The sequence below is a fragment of the Trachypithecus francoisi genome, unplaced genomic scaffold (assembly GCF_009764315.1).
Source record: "Trachypithecus francoisi isolate TF-2019V2 unplaced genomic scaffold, Tfra_2.0 Lachesis_group8, whole genome shotgun sequence".
NCBI classification, from domain to species: Eukaryota; Metazoa; Chordata; class Mammalia; order Primates; family Cercopithecidae; genus Trachypithecus; species Trachypithecus francoisi.
The window spans coordinates 53866089-53880731 of NW_022681473.1; the positions used below are offsets into that span (position 1 = coordinate 53866089).

Here is a 14643-nt window from a genome sequence, read left to right on the forward strand (position 1 = left end):
CAATTCCTGTGTCTCTCCTACCACATGCCTTTTAGACATCCAGTAGCAGGGAAATTCCATAAGGGCTGTGTCTTAGTTTGAGCTGCTATAACAAAGTCCCACAGACTGAGTGGCTTATAAAAACAGGCGTTTTTTATCTCAGTTTCAGAGGCTGGGGGTCTAAGATCAGGGTGCTGGCATGGTCAGGTCCTGTTGAGGGCCCTCTTCCAGGTCACAGACTGCTCACATTTCATTGCATACTCACATGGCAGAAAGAGGAGAAGAGCGCTCCCTGGAGCCCCTTTTATAAATGCACTAATCCCATTTATGAGGGCTGCTGTGGTTCAAGTATTTCCCCTGCAAAATTTAGGTGTTACCAGTGTGAAAGTAGTAAGAGGTGCGGCCTTTTCAGAGGTGAGTAGGTCATGAGGGCTGCTTCCTTGTTCATGAGATTAAGGCTCTTTAAAAAGAGGATTCTTGAAGCTTTAGGCTAGCTTGCCCTCTGCCTGCTGCCACTTGAGAACACAACAAGAAGGCCCTTACCAGACACCAAATGCTAGCACCTTGATCTTGGGCTTCCCAGGCTCCAGAACTGTGAAGAAATAAATTTCTGCTCTTTGTAAAGTATTCAGTGTCAGGTATTCTTAGTTATAGCACTACAAAACAGGCTAAGATAATAGCTCCACCCTCATGACCTAATTAATCTCCCAGAGGCCCTATCTCCTAATATCATAACATTGGGGGTTAGGATTTCAACATAATCAATTTTGGGAATAAATAAACACTCAGTCCATTGCAGACTGTCTTGTTTACAGTTATAATCACAGCAACTAGATCAGTACCTTGTTGAGGTATGATCAAGGCATGCCAAAGATTATTACTCCATGAAAGGACTAATAGTAAGTGTATTAGTCTATTCTCACACTGCTACAAAAAACTACCTGGGACTGGGCAATTTATAAAGAAAAGAGGTTTAATTGACTCAGAGTTCCACATGACTGGGGGCTGGAGAGGCCTCAGGAAACTTACAATTATGGCAGAAGGTGAAGGAGAAACAGTCACCTTCTTCACAAGGTGGCAGGAGAGAGAGACAGAGAGAGAGAGAGAGAGCAAGTGTGAGCGAGTGCAAGGGGAAGTGCCACACTTTAAAACCATTGGATCTCATGAGAACTCACTCACTATCATGAGAACAGCGTGGGGGAAACTGCCCCCATGATGCAATCACCTTGACGTGGAGATTACAATTCGAGATGAGATTTCAGTGGGGACACAGAGTCAAATCATATCTGTACATGCTCAATATTTGTTGAATGAATGAGTGAACTCTCCCTTCATTTCTATGTCCACAAAACCTAGAGAAGATGTGTGAAATGCTCATCTGAACCTTGAGGGAGAGATGAGGAGCTCTGCCCAGTTCTCTACAGCAAGCCTAGGAAGGCAGTTTTACAAAACGCCTGTGCACCTGCCTTCCAAAGAGCAAAGCCCCATTAGGCATCAACTTTCAGATCCTTTAGTTTCCTTTATGCATGAGATCAGAGTGTCCCATTAAGTGCTTAAATCAGATTAACAGCCTCTATGCCAGACCTTTCTGGCTCAGCCTGCTAGTGGTTGTGGAGCCAACCACTTTTTATAGAAGCAGTGGAAGGGGATAGATAAGGAGGGGAGAAGGGCTCTGTTTGACCACACTGGTGAATCCCCTGTCTTTCCTTGGCATCTAAGTCTGAAGAAATGAGAGCTGGCAAGCAGCCTGCCCTGAGCAGCCGGAGAGGAGGCTCCCTGTGGGGATGTGGAGAGTGGCCTGTGACCTCCCAGGAGTGAGTGGTGTTTCATCACTGCTTCTGGTAGTGCTGGTTTACAGAGGTCCCTCCGATGTCAGGAGATCAGGGATTTGTGGACAGTAGGAGAGAGCTGAAGTAGCAACATAAGCAGGATGACACCTGGCCCCATGCAGGGTGCAAATTGTATTTCTCTGTCAACATGGGCTATCGACAGCTCCACACTGGCTCTAGATCTGAGTCACAGCAAGCAGACTCCCTGCCTCCTCTTTCTCCAACACATTAAAACAAGCACAAAATATACCTTCCCTTTTCCTTCCACAATTATGCTCCTGTCCTAACCCACCAAGATACTTTATTAAATATTATTTATAGAAATTTAAAAAACAATTAAAGATAGCTTGCATAGGGAAGAAAAGGTAAAAGTCAATCAGGTTTTAAATTTGAACCAGAAAATTAAAGATTTAGCAAAGATAGGGCAGCAAAAATCCTGATAAAATCTTTGTGATTAGTCATTATATTTGTCTTTGAGCTTCCTGGCAGCCTTAGCAAGAAGGCAAATATGATGGGCTGGGTACTTGTGTTGGGACATAAGAAAAAACACAAGTTCAACTCCAAAAACACAATTTGGAGCTAAGAAGTTCTGAGAGATATTATATATGAACATGCATGTGTGTTTGTTTATGTGTATATACAATAGTTAATAGTCAATATATATAGTATACAATGGACAGTGTCTTGGAAAACAGTTTTCCAGTCAATGCAGAAGTACTTTTGAGATAGTTCTTTCTTGCTTTGGCACCTAACAAAATGGAAAGAAAACATGAAAACCTAATTAAGTAAAGGTACTTTGCAAAGACAGAGCCAGTATCATCTAGGGTATTTCAAGGCATTTTTTTTCTTCTTTGTTTTCTTTTTTGGATAGCAGTTGTTTGGTTGGGGCTAAGAGAATTCCCTCTTCTAATCAGCAGCACATGTTTGGGATGCAGCTGACTGGGGATGGAATTTTTTACTATCTGGTCCACCAGAAGCCTTTACTCCAGCTCAGTGTTGACAGAGCTCAGAGGTACAAAGGGGCAAGTAGCTCCTATAGGAAGCAAAGATTTTCATCTCTTGCTGCCACCCCTCAAAGCTCATTCTTCCTCTGACTGCATTTCCTGTGCATCAGGAGTTCACAGTCTTATTTTAACCCCAGCACCAGACCAGAACAATAGACAATGTTTATTATAGCCATTGTGTATAACAAACCATTCCAGAAGTTATGGTGTGAAACAACCACTGTCCATTGGCCCAGAATCCTGCAATAAAGGCTGGGATCACTGGGCAGCCTGTCTCTGCTCTACACAATGGCTCTCCTGGTCATTTGCGATCAGCTGGTGGCCCGACTGGGGCTGAAGGATCCACGAGGGCCTCACTCACCTGTCTGGGGCCTTTGTGGGGTGGCCTAAATGACTGGGCTGGGGAGGAGCCTGGCTGGAGCTTCCTTAGTTAGGGCAGCAAGAGAGCAAAAGCGAAAGGCTGGAACTTGCACAGGGTCCCTCCTGCTGTGTCTTGCTGTGTCAAAGTCCAGCTCAGACTCAGTGTGTGAGGCAGCCACACAAGGATGTGAATTTGGAGAGGTGAAATTCATGGGAGACCATTTGGTAGCAATCGTCCTCAGCCTCCTCCCATCAATACCTTAGTCACAGTAGGTATTGACAGGAGTCAGTTGGCAGGAGTCTCACCCGAGGGTTGAGGAGGCAGAGAAGGGGACAGGTATCCCTCTCATGGGGAAGGGAGGGAATTTATATCAGGCCATTTGGTACTAGCCCAGTTCTCACTCCAAATTCTGTACACTCAGCGCTTAACTGCCCCATCAAAAACCCAAATATCAGACTTTATGAGCTCTATTTAAATTTTTCAAAAAGGATATATGAGGAATGGACCTTGAAAGTGATAAAACAGTAAATGTTTTAAGAAGCCTCCTGGCAATGGTGCTTGAAGGCCTTGTAAGTGTGAGACACATTGAGTTATGCTGCTCCATGGCCAACGTCCTGACATTTGTGGGACAGTGGCCTCCTCAGGCAGCTGCAGCTATCAGAAATCTTGAGGTCATCTTCGTATGGACTGCAGTGAGATATACAACATGTCAGTGGCAGCCCAGAAGTCAGTCAAGTTTTCTCCAGGCTGGAATGAGGACATTGACAGCCCCCACCAGCCCTAGCTTAGGACAGGAGTCACACTGTTTAAAAGGATTACTTGAATGACAAGAAAGGCCATATGCTCATCACTTTTGCAGAAGCTGGAAACCTGGAAGGGCTGGATAAGAAAGACATTGGGTAATGAAATCGGGGGACAAAAACATTTTGACATCCAAAGAAATAGTGGAAATCTTTAGAAAGGCTGATTAAATAAAAGTAAACATAAGATTCTTTGTTATCACTCAAAGCAGACACCCATATGTGCACACACACACAAGCACTTGCACATGCACCTGCATCTACAGAGATGGGATGGAGGAGGCCTGACTTAGTAGCACCATGTAAAAATAATTCGTAAGTGTATGTTAACAGTAAGCTTAATTTGAGACAAAAGTAATCAAAGTTGTTGTGACTTTAGATTATATTAATAGGAACATAGATTCTAGATTAAGGGAGATGATTTGTTTCTTCTATTCTGTATAGCCCAGTTTACTTTAGAAGTATTAGGTCAACTTCTGCATAATACGAAAGGGTTAGAGAAAAACTAACTTAATTAGAGGGAAGTTCAACATGATTAGAGAATTTGAAATCGTGAGATATGCGGAAACGCAAGGAGGAACTGTAGATATTTGACCTAGAGAAGTCCTTAGCAAGGACTTAAGAATGGGCTTCAATTCTAAAGCGTTGTTATGTGGAAAGAGGGACTTGATCTGTCTTCTGTGTCTCCAAAATAGGTCCCATTGGACTCATGAGTAGGAGACTGAGGGACCCTGGCATTTGGAGATCAGAAGAAGGAAGAACATCTAATAGTTGAAGAGGCCCTCTAAGGAATGGATTGCATAGATTTCCCTTTTACTGCAGGAGATGGATGATCACTCATCAGGCAGACAGAGGAGATTCACACCTTGGGATGATGCTTGGTTCAAAAGGAACTTTAGAATTCTGTCCAACCAACTATGAGGGCTGTCATGGGCTCTTGCCTTAGCTGCTGTGGAAAACATAATGAATGCAGCTGCAGTGCCCTCTCTTGCTGAGGGATTCAGGGGCTGCTGCTGAGGCCTGTTTCTGTTGCTGCAGGCCTCATTTGCAGTTATGAAGAAGCAGAGGCATCAAATGCTTAGCCAGGCCCAGGACCATAGGCAGCAAACCAACACCAGCTGTTCACATGGGCACAGCTCCTGGCCATCCACTTCCTAGAAAGATGGAGATCCAGGCAGAGAGTGGATCCTGGGCTGGGGTCTTGGCAGAGGGAGCTTCCCCTGGGGGTTATAGGAGCACCGATGGAGATGGAGACCACTAAGAGGGAGGTAGCTGCACTGATGATGGCTTTTCAAGTCACTAGACTTGGTTTGAAAGTAGACTGTGCCACTCATAAGCTGCGTGATGCTGGAGAACTTGACTAATTCTTTTGAGCTACCATTTTCCCATTGGTTTGTTGTGAAGATTAAATAGACCATGTGTGCAGTGTATATGACCCTGTGTATTGCTGAGCCTCAGGAAATACTGTATTCCCCTCTATGTTTCCCTTCAAAACTAAGCGGTACTGGCCACTGCAGGGACCACTGAAGAAGACACAGGGAGGGAAATGGGCCCCCCAGCCTTTCTCTGGGGGTCAGTTCACCCTAAAAGAGTGACTGTTGTGATTGCCCCTTCTGCCTCCTGACCTCCCTCCCATGCTAAGTCTGCATTTTCTCCCTGACAGAGGAACTGAAGGAGAAGCTGACTGAATATGTGGACAAGGTGAACAGCCAGAAGCCAGGCTTCATCAAAGTCGTGCGTCACAGCAAGCAGGAAGGCCTCATCCGCTCCAGGGTCAGCGGCTGGAGGGCGGCCACTGCACCTGTGGTGGCACTCTTTGATGCCCACGTGGAGTTCAATGTGGGCTGGTAAGTGCCCCTTGGGAGAGGAGGAGGAGTCCCAGTGGGATCTAGGGCTTCGGCTCCAATAGTGCAAAGCATGCTGGGATCTTGGTCATAGCCTAAGAGATAATTCTGGGAATGGGTGAGATGCGGGTGTGTGAGTGAGCCAGGCAACAAGGCTGGACCTTTAGAGTTCGAGGTGTGGTAGAGGGGAGGGGGTACCCAGGGGTCAACGGGTCAGCACACAGTGCCTAATAGGCATGGTGACATCACATGTGGCTCTGGCTGGCAGGGTCATCAGGGAAAAGGGTACATGCTAAGGGCAAAGCAGAGAGTGCCCGGCTAAGGACAGGGTTCCAACACCTAGGAAAGGAGAGCTGGGCCAAACATGAGGCAGAAGCCCAGCCTCACAGCCAGGGCCAACACCAAGTGGGCAAAGGTGGGGGAAGGTTGCCTAATGTTGTCACAGGTACCCCACCCGGGCTTTCCCACTGCCAGATCGGAGGTAGCACGTAATCTCAGATTCTCCCTATGGTGAAACTGTCTAAGAACATCTTTCTTTCTCTGGTCAGAGCTGCTCAGATGCTGGGGGAAAGGGACCAGACAGAAGGCCCCAGTGGCTGCAACCAGCCAGGAATAGAGTGACAAATGCAGACCTCCCTGCAGGGCTGGAGGGCACAGTGCCACCTGCTGTGTGTAACTTTGCCTAGGCCTGGGAGACACAGGCTCTGGCGATGACCATGAGTAGCTGGGGCAAGTAGGTGGCCACCCTTTTATCAATATGCCTATTGTCACTGGGGTCTGCTCTCCTCCCCAGACTCCACAGTGCCAGCCTCTGCCTCCAGGGAGTGGGAGAGGAGGACACTTCAGCAGGCAGGGCGTGCACACAGCCTGGCCTGGGTGCTGCCATAACAGGCCCAAATTAAGGCTGCAACACAGTCATTTTTTATAGCTGAAGTCCCTGCTTGCCATTTGTGACTATTTAAACAGAATTTTCTTTGGATTTATGGCCAGGATAGGAGAGGGACACTTACTATTTCAAGCTGATTTGAATAAACAGTTATACACCAAATGTATTATTAATGAGAAGCTTATCATTCCTGTCTGCAAACACATTACTCGCCTGGTGCCTGCAGGGGCTTCCCAGCTCCCTGGGAAAGCCCAAATGCCCCACCCCTCCTTGGGTGGTTGGGGAACCCTTTTGGGGGGTGGATGTGGCATAGCTGGCATTCCAAGGCAGCATCGCATGGCTGGTGGATGTAGGTTTGTTCTCACCTCCTAGTCTCTCCATCCTCATCTGTCTTTTCCTCCAGATTGATACATAGAATTTTAGCAAAATCAAAGCCCAAGGTGAAAGCTTCTTCTGGACCCTCAGATCTATTTCTTTCTTCTTTTTCTTCTTTTTTAAGTCTTGATTTTTTTTTTCTAATGGAGAAAGGGGAAGTGAGCAGGAACTCACTTCTGGCTGGCTGGAATAAGAATCTCTCAGCTCAGCTCTGGATATGCTGATGGAATGGTGGAGCCTCTTGCCATCTGGGAAATCCTCAGGGAACGGGAAGTTGAATAGGGGCTCCTTCCCAGAAGGCAGTGCACCTCTCCATCAGAGGAGATGGGCAGGCTTTCTTTCCTCTTTCTGCTGGGGAAGGACCTTTGGGAGATGCTACTCTGGATATTTCCACCTTGGAAATGGTTACCCCCTCTCTGGCTGTCTCCTCTCCGCCCAGGGCTGAACCTGTCCTCACTCGCATCAAGGAGAACCGGAAGCGGATCATCTCACCGTCCTTTGATAACATCAAATATGACAACTTTGAAATAGAAGAGTACCCGCTGGCTGCCCAGGGCTTTGACTGGGAACTGTGGTGCCGCTACCTAAATCCCCCCAAGGCCTGGTGGAAGCTGGAGAACTCCACAGCCCCAATTAGGTAAAGCAAATCTTTACCTGTGGGTCTCTCTGCTTTGACCTCCAGGCTAGGAACCCCCTACTGGCCCAATGCTTATTCTCCAACTTGAGCCCCATTGTGGGGATGACAGGGGTAGGCAGGGTTGAAAGGAACTGCAGTCTGATCTTCAGTCACTGCCATGGGCTCTGAAGATCTCAGAATCCATTCACAGCCTCAAAGCGACCCATTTCCACACATCACTGTGTCTGGGCCCCAAGCACTGTGCTCCAGATTGGGGATCCAGAGTGATGAAGATTTGGTTCCCACTCCCAAAAGCCTGGAGTCTAGCAAAGACAGACAAAATCGTTGGAATAGGAACATTATTCTACCATGCAGGCAGAAACTGCACTGAAAGTGGGGAAATGCTTTTCAGAGGATAGCATTTTCACTTGTTTTTGAAGACAAGTAGAAGATGGCTGGTTGGGGAATGGATGTCCATATGCAAAGTTCACGAGCACAGAGAAGGTTCGAGGTGACTAGAAGTGGGAAGCCAGCCAGCAGCCCCAGGTAGTGAGGGTGGAGGGGCTGAGAGGCAAGACCAGACCCCACAGAACAGTGTATACCTTGGTGATATGTGAGTGTTATTCTGTAAGACTCAGACAAAAGTGACTTCATACTGTATTTCAAAGGTCCCAAGTTCTTTCCTGCCTTTGCTGCCATCTTCCTGGACTCATGAATGACTCCCCTGTGCAGTCTTAGCTTTTAAGGTTCAGGACGCCTCCAACAGCTGTCTCCACTAGTTTTTATTTCTGTCTATGTTTGTTTTTGTTTTTGTTTTTGCGGCGGAGTCTCACTCTGTCGCCCAGGCTGGAGTACAGTGGCTTGATCTCGGCTCACTGAAGCCTCTGCCTCATGCCCCCCACCCAGTTCAAGTGATTCTCCTGCCTCAGCCTCTCAAGTAGCTGGGATGACAGGCACCTTCCACCATGCCTGGCTGATTTTTGTATTTTTTAGTAGAGACAGGGTTTCACTATGTTGGCCAGGCTGCTCTTGAACTCCTGACCTCGTGATCCACCTACCTCTGCCTCCCAAAGTGCTGGGATTGCAGGCATGAGCCACTGAGCCCAGCCTATTTCTGTCTATGTTGATGATACAGTGGGTGTCTTTATGCTCCCTGCAAAGTTCTGCCCGTTACAAAACAGAAGGCACCAGAAGGTGGCCTAGGGCACAGTTTTTGGAGTTAAAGAGATTAGAAGCTCATGTTGTTTTGTATTACATGAGGGAGAAAGGGTATGAAAAATTTAATTGAAAGTCAGTCATTATTACTTAAGGTCACATTTTTCCTCGCCAGAAGAAAAAACTATATACTCACACTTAAAATGGAATAGAAGAAAACACCACCTAAACACCTGAAGTTGCGTGTTACCTACTCTGCTCAGCCCCTGCCACAATTTTGTGTTGTTAAACATTTGCTGAGAGTCTGCTATGTACAAGGGTCTTTTACATGCATTGGCTCATTTGATCATCATCATAACCTGTTGACCACTCGTGTCTCATCCCTGTTTTACAAGATGAAGAGAGCAAGACTGAGAGAGGAGAATGGCCCTGCCAAAGGCTCTGGGCAGTAGAGCCAAGATCCACCCACAGAAGCTAGACTCAGTGGCTAGTTTTCACCCCTCTATTGTCCACTGTTGAGCTCAGAACTGGTGTAGCTGTTTTCTGCTCCTAGGCCTGATGAATGCTGTTGAAGGGAAATATGCCCCCATGCAATGAGCATTCCTGCAGAAGACTGCATTGACATTAACTGTTTCTGTTCTGTTCATCTCTAACTGTATCAGTCCAGTCTTAATCAGCAAGCCTGCATTCCAGGTCCTTGCCAGACAATGTCATCTCAACCTCAAATTTTCTATCACTCAATTTTTATCAAAAACTTGGTTGAGGGAAATAACTTTTATGGAAGATTTTTGGACGAACATTCCTGGTTTTATTCCCAGATGAAGACAGCTCCACAGAAAGCTGTGATTTATACAAATGTATCTTGCCCATCCGAGCTCCCTTTTCTTTCAAGCTATACTTTAGTGCTCTGCCCACACATGGCATAAGACATAAAAAGAGCCCAGCAGTATCTTCTAGTGTATTCTAAAGAGATGTCTTTGCGATGGCTGTTCACTAAGTCACCAGGTGACCCCATTAAGAAAATCCACATGAGAAATTTCTTTCAAACTGACTGCCAGTCAAAGAAAGCCTTGCTGTCCCCAGGGAATCAATTAATATGACATTTTCACATGAGAACTGTACATTTTGTTTCTAAGACCATGTATGTTTTTTCCACTTTGACCAACAGGAAACGCAAAGGCAAACTTTCATGTCTACTTTAAGAACAATTGAGAGAGGACCTTGGTCTACACATGCATTCCAATTTGTTGCAATCTTTAGGTCTGTCTAGACATTTATCTATTTATGGTTTTCTATGTATTTTAAATTTTCTCATAAGCTATTTCTAATCCTTTCAGGAATGAGGCAAGGTGTAAATCAATAACCCTTTCATGCTGATAGAATCCACTTAATACCCTAGCCAGTTAATAATAAACCACTGAGGTGGCCTGTGCTCATCTCAGAGTAACTGTTTCAGATTCTGTTCATTACCTGGCTTGAACTGTCAGTTTGAGGAAGGTCCCTTACTGTGTATCCTGAAAGCATTTTTCCAGCATGCCCTGTCATATCCAACACTTAGGAATGCAGAGGCAAATGCCAAGACCCCACTCTGCCAGCCTGATGTTTCTGAATCATCACATATTTAAAGAGGAGATCTTCTAGACTTAGTGCACAATTGCATCTTTTTACCTTTTTAAATGACCTTTTGAGTGCCAGTTATGTCCCAGAGGCTTCAAGTGTTTTAATTTAGTCCGTGTGAGGTTAGAATGGATCCTATGTTACAGACATGGAATCGGAGGCTCAGAGAGGCTAGGAAACTTCTCTTAGAGACACACACCCAGAAGGGTGATTTTTCCCAGAGAGATTACCTCTAAGGCCTGAGTTCTGTTACCTCCACCACAGCAGGGTCTCAGGCTGCTTTAGGAGTGGTGGATTAGCTTCCCAGGATGCCTGCAGGTCTATAAGGGTGAAGACATTTAGAATAAAATGCAGTGATTTGAAAGGAAGAGAAACAGTGGCTTCAGGGTGCCAGTCTCTGCCTGAGCAGCCCCCTGTATCCCAGGGAAATGGCCTGCAAAATCGCCTTTCTCCACCTTGATAAGTTTCCATTTTCAAAGACGGGTTCATTTACATGTGATTGACTGATGGTTTTCTCATCCCTGAGGAACCTTCATTTCTCCTTTTATTCCCCCACTCCCACCAAGTCATCCAGCCAGGCAAGGGCTAGAAATGATAGCAATAAGCAGTAGAACAATTCAACGTCACTACATAAGCAGTGCTCTCAGCAGAGAAGCAGCCCGGTGCTCTCATGCTGACTCACCTCATGTGAATCGTTCTCTGTGAGGTGCTGCACTGGGTGTCTGCACAGAGCTGGTGAGACCCAAGCTCACAGCCCTCAAGGAAGGAAAAGCCTTCCAGCTCCTGGACCCCATAGCTGTTGGCAGGTTGTTCCAGCCTAAGAACCCTGTTGAATTAGAGACTCAGGCCATGTACCTAAGCTCTGCCTGTTGGCTCTCTCCTCCTGGTGTCACACAGGTACCTTAAGGTCAGTTTTTCTACCACCAAAGCTTCTTTCTTTTGAAACCAGCTTCTTCTCCTGTGCCCGTGTATTGATGAGTGGCCCAAAACCCACTGTCACCCGAGCCAGAAAGCCAGATGGCATCCAGGTTCCTCCCCCTTTCTCACCCTTGTGTAGTTCATCTGTTTTGAAGTTCTGCTGATTTTACATCAAAATATGTCTTTAAACAATTGCTGTCTCTGTTCCTGATACTCTGACTCAGCTCTCCATCATTTTTCACCTGGATACAGCAATGAGCTTCCCAGCTGGGCCCCTCAATTCCCACCCCTTCCCCTCTGGTCAGTCACCCACAGCTGCCTGACTATTCTCTTTAAAAAACATAGATCTGCTTACACCACTGTCTTGCTTAAAATTCCTCATGGACACCTATTTACCTGCAGATAAAATTCAAATTTTTTACCCTGCTACCCAAAGCCCTTTGCAACCTGGTGCCAGCTAATCTTTCTAAGTGGACCAAGGATGACATACAGATCCTAAGTTGGGGAAGGGTAGGAAAACTGGTATGCATTCCCAAGCAGGAACAGAGACTGACTGTGCAGAGGTCAGGGTCAGGGCAGCTAGAGATACAGTCAACCTAGACTGGCAGGCTGAGCACCACTTCTCAAAGCTAACACACACACAAGCACCACCCCACTAATAGTTGATCCCAGGATGGCAGCTGTCTGCCCACTGCCTGGAGGAAACAGCCTTTCTGGAGTGGTTGGGTGAGGCCAGACCCAGGGACCACTCCGGGAACAAGGCTCACACTAGCTCTGGCAGCAAAGGAAGGAAGAGCACCAGATCCTCCTGACAGTAAGGCCTTACTGCTCTTACTTCTCAGACAGCCACACCAGACAGCCTCTCTGCTCACCACTGGCCCATCTCCCCTGCCCCTACAGGAGCCCCGCCCTCATTGGCTGCTTCATTGTGGACCGGCAGTACTTCCAGGAGATTGGCCTGCTGGACGAAGGCATGGAAGTCTACGGAGGCGAGAATGTGGAGCTTGGGATCAGGGTGAGTGGAGTTTCTCACTCAAAGGGCTCGGCTCAGCTCCCACCAGGGTAATGAGTCTGGGGTGGAGAAATGGGGTTTAAGGTTGAGGGTTACAAACTGATTCAGAACGTCCAGTCCTGAACCCTGGTCCACATGTGTGTGATTGGGATTGGGAAGACACAGGGTGGAGCCTCTTGACTTTTCAGGAAGAAGAGGACTTCAGAACCTGCTTGGCTGGGGGAGGGAGCATGGGAGAGGTTGAGCTGCTAACTCAAGGGAACAGCCTCGTTTAAAATCAAACTGAGGTCCATCGGAGTAAGCAAAGGTGTGCTCCAGGAAGCAATAACAGGCATCGAGGGTGGCTGAACAAGAGTGACCCTGAGTCAGCTCCCTTGGGATTTCTCACTCTAACACTCTCTGTCTTCTCCACAGTGGCCCATAGAACATTCCCAAACACTTTGTTAAGAGAGAGCCCGGGGAAATAAACTCAGGGTGTATAAACTGCAAGATGAAGTCAGGCTCACTGCAGGCTGCTTTCTGACCCCAGGCGCTAGCCAGACCCACAGCCCATTCCTGCCTCATGCCATTCTCCCACCCCAAAGTACAAGGTTTTTTCCAACATCAGCTCATGGCATGGATCCCCAAGAGGCTCTATGTTATTTCTCATCCTACGGGAACATTTCCTAGGCTTTCTGGCTCTTTCCCCTTGGCTAGTGAAAACATAAATCTTCGATGAAGCCCTCTTTCCTATCTGAGGTTCCTGTTAGGTCCCCTGGTGTTAGGCAGGAATGCGATGATGGATACAATGAAGGATCTTGTCCTACAAGGAAGCCTGCCCACCTCTATGACCAGGGATTGTCCTTGGCAGACCCAGTATTGGAACTGCAGGGTGTCCTCCCCATGATGGCCCCCACTGTCTTCTCCATGGGGAACTTGCAGCAGTCAGCCACCCCCACATGCTCCAGGCTTGCCGATGCTTGGAAAGAACCCTGTGCCTACTGGTGTCCATAGGGATTATCTGAGATGCTCCACCTCACTGCCAGCCTGTTCACACATCCATGCAGACCTCATCTGCCTGGTTCCACCTACTGGCCCTATTCTAGCACCTTTGGCCTTAGTGTCTACATCTGATGTCTCCAATTCTTGATACTCAATTCCCACTGAAGGACTGTAGCGTGGATGCACCCTCCTCTAACCTCTAACCTCCTTCAACCTTTCACCCCACCAGACAGGCAACAGTCCTTGCCCCTGACCTGAAGGGGAAATTGGGCACCCACAAGGAGCATTTTTTTTTTTTTTTTTTTTGAGACGGAGTCTGGCTGTGTCGCCCAGGCTGGAGTGCAGCGGCACGATCTCGGCTCACTGCAAGCTCCGCCTCCCGGGTTCATGCCATTCTCCCGCCTCAGCCTCCGAGTAGCTGGGACTAGAGGCGCCTGCCACCACGCCTGGCTAATTTTTTGTATTTTTAGTAGAGACAGGGTTTCACCGTGTTAGCCAGGATGGTCTCGATCTCCTGACCTCGTGATCCGCCCGCCTCGGCCTCCCAAAGTGCTGGGATTACAGGCTTGAGCCACCGCCCCCGGCCAACAAGGAGCATCTTAGGATGCCTGCAATGATGTGACAGGCACTGTGTGGGGCCCGACTCACCACCCAGACTTAATGCTAGGGCTTTGAGGACTGGCGACATGAACAGCCTCTCTGAAGCTGAGCTTAGAAACCACTTCCAGACACCTGTATTCACTGAAACCCTGAGAAATTGCTTTGGAAGCAGTCAAAATGCATGGACTTATTGGGGAGCTAATGTATTCATAGAGGACAGCCCCTGCATAATCACCCTCGTTTCTGCAGCTCTCTCTACATCGGCCATTTATTCCCCATTTGCGTCCTCACCATCTCATTTCAGCACTGCTCCCGGATAGATGCTCACCCCAAACATAATATTTTTCACGAGGAGCTGTTGTCAGGAATTCTCTGAGTGGGCCGGACCGCCTCCATTCGCTTGTGTTCTCTGGGTAAAAATGTGCAGGAATGGAGAGAGGAATTAGATTTGTGAACTCTGCTTCCAACATGTGTGTGAGTCAATCACAGAGTGCAGATTTCTGGCTTTTCCTTCCTTAGATTATAAAGTTATAAAGCTATTCTGGAGTGTGGGCCTGGTGAGGCTCTCAAATACAAGTTAAAATGTCTCTGAGTGATTTCATGTACAGAGTTTAAAATACAGTTTACAATGATATCTGTTTTTTTTTTTTTTTTCCTCCATCTCTT

At 47.2% G+C, this 14643-nt stretch overlaps 1 protein-coding gene across 3 annotated transcripts in view; it reads left to right on the forward strand.

The window, feature by feature from the left end:
- Positions 1-14643, forward strand: part of GALNT18 (polypeptide N-acetylgalactosaminyltransferase 18) — a 350932-nt gene that overhangs the window by 234335 nt on the left and 101954 nt on the right. For all 3 annotated transcript variants that reach the window (XM_033204872.1, XM_033204874.1, XM_033204873.1), the window contains exons 4-6: positions 5637-5820; positions 7518-7715; positions 12285-12399. In XM_033204872.1, the coding sequence (XP_033060763.1) occupies positions 5637-5820; positions 7518-7715; positions 12285-12399 (497 nt within the window). The remainder of the gene's footprint in view (positions 1-5636; positions 5821-7517; positions 7716-12284; positions 12400-14643) is intronic.